The sequence below is a fragment of the Coffea arabica genome, chromosome 7e (assembly GCF_036785885.1).
Source record: "Coffea arabica cultivar ET-39 chromosome 7e, Coffea Arabica ET-39 HiFi, whole genome shotgun sequence".
NCBI lineage: Eukaryota > Viridiplantae > Streptophyta > Magnoliopsida > Gentianales > Rubiaceae > Coffea > Coffea arabica.
In genome coordinates, this window is record NC_092323.1 from 21981601 (window position 1) to 21985470 (window position 3870).

The 3870-nt window shown below is 44.7% G+C and overlaps 2 protein-coding genes across 2 annotated transcripts; both read right to left on the reverse strand.

Annotated features, from left to right (window-relative positions):
* Positions 1–1511: 1511 nt before the first annotated feature.
* On the reverse strand, positions 1512–1985 carry LOC140011299 (uncharacterized). Its single transcript, XM_072060084.1, has one exon. The coding sequence runs from the start codon at positions 1983–1985 to the stop codon at positions 1512–1514; it is 474 nt and encodes a 157-aa protein (XP_071916185.1).
* A 568-nt stretch (positions 1986–2553) lies between these two features.
* On the reverse strand, positions 2554–3501 carry LOC140011300 (uncharacterized). The gene has a single exon (XM_072060085.1). The coding sequence runs from the start codon at positions 3499–3501 to the stop codon at positions 2554–2556; it is 948 nt and encodes a 315-aa protein (XP_071916186.1).
* Positions 3502–3870: the final 369 nt, after the last annotated feature.

Below are 3870 nucleotides of genomic sequence, written 5' to 3' on the forward strand. Positions count from 1 at the left end.
CAAAGAATCTGACTCCACGTGCATATCCACAAAGCCTTGTTGTACACAAAGCCTTACCCCCTCAACCACTACCTTCAGGTCTGCCTGCAAACTTTTAGCTACATCAAAAATATTAGCAAAGGTAAAAATAAAATGCGCCGATGGATCCCTTAGAATCCCACCCCCGCCTGCCCTTCCCGGATTGTCCTAATAGCATCTATCCACATTCAACTTAAGGACCATGAGCTTCGACCTGCTCCATTTCTGCCAGGCAATCCGACGAGGTTTGTCCCTCTTGACCACTAAATCAAGAAGAGAAGACCAAGATAAATCACCAGTAGCAAGATTGGGGAACGGCCACACAAAATCTCTCGCAACTCCCCGACAATACGCGAGTGAATAACTTTTGCCGTCACCCGTTTGCCTTCAAATAACACCAAGTTCCTAGGACCCCAGAGATGCCAACATACTAGGCAAGGGACAATTCGATATATTAGCTTCAAGGCGGATTTCATTGTAACCCGTAACCACTATTTATCCAACACATATCGCACAGTATAAGCTGGACCGAGACCTCCATCAACCCCTTCAAAAGACTGCAAAACCTGTGAGGCGATCTCTCCTGTGCAAAAAATATGGTCTAGACTCTCTACCCCCAACTCCTTACAGCACCAACAGCGAGATGGACCCTGTACTTGAAAACGGTAAAGAATATCCATAATTGGTAGTCGGGACTCTAGCAAACGTAACATGAAGAAGGAAACCTTTGCAGGAATCAATGAATGACATATATTTGCCAAAAGGAATGACCTGGGTGCAGGTTGGCTCACCACCTGATACACCAATGAAGCTGTAAATGAGCCCGAGGAGTTTATGTCCCACACCAATCGATCCGGCCGTCGGGATGCAGGAGGAAGAATACGTAAGATTTCCGACACAATGACTCGTGGCAGCCATTGCTATAAAAGATGTATGCTTCACCAGTCTTGGTCAACAAAATTTGCCACTGAATGCACCCCAAAATACTCCACCTTGTTGTACATAGGCCCATGCCCTATCCAATTTTCGCGCAAAAAATCCACTTCTCTATTCCCCAAAACCCATCTAATATGCTGTTCCGTTAGGTCTTTGACCATCACCATCCTTCGCTATATGGGGGATTGCCCCCGAACTTGTTCAGCTTCACAAGGATGACTCTTACGCAAATATTTTCCCTGCATAAAGCATACCCATAAGGACACATGTTTTCGGAATGACCACCATATCTTCATTGAAAAAACGTCATGGGCCAACTGTAACGACCGTATCCCCACGCCACCCTCTTCCACTGGCTTACAAATAGAACTCCATTTTATCCAATGAAATCGTAAACCGTAGTCTGAGCTGTCCCATAGGAATCCCCCAAAGATCTTTTCCAGACTTCGAAAGAAACCCTCCGTGGGAGTCGCAATAGCCAATAAATGAATTGGTCTAGATGCAAGCACACTATTAATAAGAGTCAATTTCCCACCATAAGATAGCAGCTTACTATTTCACGCAAACACCCGCTTGGTCATCGAGTCCGCAATTCCAGAGAAGTAGGTCATCTTACCCTTTCTGACATAGAGCGGGCAGCCAAGATATTTAATGGGGAAAAACTTCTCCTGGAAGCCCGTAACTTGAGAGATGATATGCTTTCTTGCCACGTGAAACCTCCGATGCACTAAAATACAATTTTTCTGGAGGTTCACCTGTTGTCCCGACACGTTACAATATGCTTCCATAGAACGCATGACCATCTTTAACGAACTCTTCAACCCGCTACTGAAAGTCATTACATCATCTGCATAAGCGAGATGAGAAATGTTAGGGCAGCCTCTGGGAACCTTGAAAGGAACAAACTCCCTATCTCCCAACAAAGCATTCAGTGAACGAGACAAAACTTCAGCCCCAAAAATAAACAGAGCTCCTTGGCGTAGCCCCCTTGAAGATGTGAAGAACCCCTTTGGTGTCCCATTAATAATCATTGAAAATCACACATTAGCCACCAGTCGCCACATCATATCAATCCACCTTTCCCGAAGCCAAATTTACGTATCAATTGCATCAGAAAATTTCAGGAAACCCTATCATAGGTCTTTGTCATATCTTACCTCCTCTATTCGGCTTCCGAATGCAGGAAACTAGCTCTTGGGCCAATAAAAAGTTATCTGAAATTTGTCGACCCTGAACAAAGCCGCTCTAGTTATCAGAAATCCAAAGCAGCAAAACCCTCGCCAATCTCTTCGCAAGCAATTTAGAAATAATCTTATTCACAAATGCACAAAGACTGATTGGTCGATAATGCGAGAAATCCTGAGGAGAACTCACCTTGGGAATGAGGACAATAGAAGTAGCCGTTATGCTCCTTGGCAGTTTCGATCCAAAAAAGAAACTACCTACCGCCTCAAAAACATCTTTCCCGACAACCGCCCATGCAAAGGTAAAAAACCTCCCCGAAAATCCATTTGGACCAGCAGCACTGCCGGGATCCAATGAAAACACCACGTCCTTAACCCCCTCTAGAGAGGGGGGACGTTCCAACTCAAGGTTATCTCAATCAGTTAGCAGTTTTGGGATCACATCCGACACTGGAGCGGAACTCAACCCTGATTGATCAGCAAGCAGTTGTTGAAAAGAGAATACTGCCTCCTTAGAGATATCGTCCTCCCTTTCTAGCCACTCCCCGTATTGCGATATTATACGATGGATCACAGACTTCTTCCTCCATTTAGAAACATAAGCATGAAAGCACCTGATAATTTTATCCCTACCTGTCAGCCATACTGCCCTGATTTTTTGGCGCCAAAACAAATCTTCGTTCACCTGCGCATGGGTGAGCAAAGCCCGTTTTTCATTTAGACAAATCTGGTGCAGCTCTGAAGGGTCCTTGTTGAAGCAAATTTCAGCCTGTGCCACTTCCTCCTCTGCCGTTTTCACCTTCTCGAAGATATCCCCAAAAGACTCCCTCGACCATGCCTTCAGTGCCTTTTTAACTCGACACAATTTAGCTGCCAACACGTACAAGGGGTCCCCCACAAACTCCACATGCCAGTTCAGCCGAACTACCTCCAGTAAAGACTCATGCATGGTCGAACAGTTTAAAAAACGAAATGGTTTGGGGCAATTCACCAATCGAGTGACCGTAGATAGTAACAAGAGAGCATGATTAGAAGGAGCCCTAATCAAATATTGGACCCTAAAATTAATATCCATCTCCACGGCTGAACGGTCACTTAGCAGCCTATCTAAGTGCTTCCAAATGCCTGCCCGACCTTGTCTATTATTGCACCACATAAAGTTGGACCCCGAGAAGCCCATATCCACCACCCCAACTATGGACATAAACGATAGCAACTCAACCCCTTCCCCAGGTCTAAACGGCACCCCCACTTTCTTTTCCTCCTCTCTTGTAATCACGTTAAAATTCCCTACAATGAACCAAGGCAACAACGCTTCCTTATCATTACGCAAACCGGCCCAAAGGCCCTCACGCTCAGCCATTGTACATTTAGCATGCACAAATGAAAATATCATAGGAAAGGGTAGTAACTGGGAATTAATTTTTATGGACAAGTGCTGATCCGACACACCCACAAATATGCAAGATACTGAACTCGAGAAAAACACCCATACTGAACCAGTACTATTTATCAAGGTCGAGTCCATGTGAAGTCTTAGACGAATGGACTGGATATTAGCAGAAGTTGCAGGCAATTTTGGTTCACACAGAGCCACAAGTTGCAAAGAGTGATGTCGAATTAGATGTTTCAATCTACGAAAATTAGGAGGGCGTGATACACCGCGTATATTCCAAAAGAGATAATTAATCATCTAACAAAGTTGCGAAAGAGTTATTGGATGACTTACTCT

What these genes read in the sequence shown, in the direction of transcription:
- LOC140011299 (XM_072060084.1), bottom strand. Translation starts at nt 1,985, where the DNA reads ATGATTATTAATGGGACACCAAAGGGGTTCTTCACATCTTCAAGGGGG.
- LOC140011300 (XM_072060085.1), bottom strand. Translation starts at nt 3,501, where the DNA reads ATGGCTGAGCGTGAGGGCCTTTGGGCCGGTTTGCGTAATGATAAGGAA.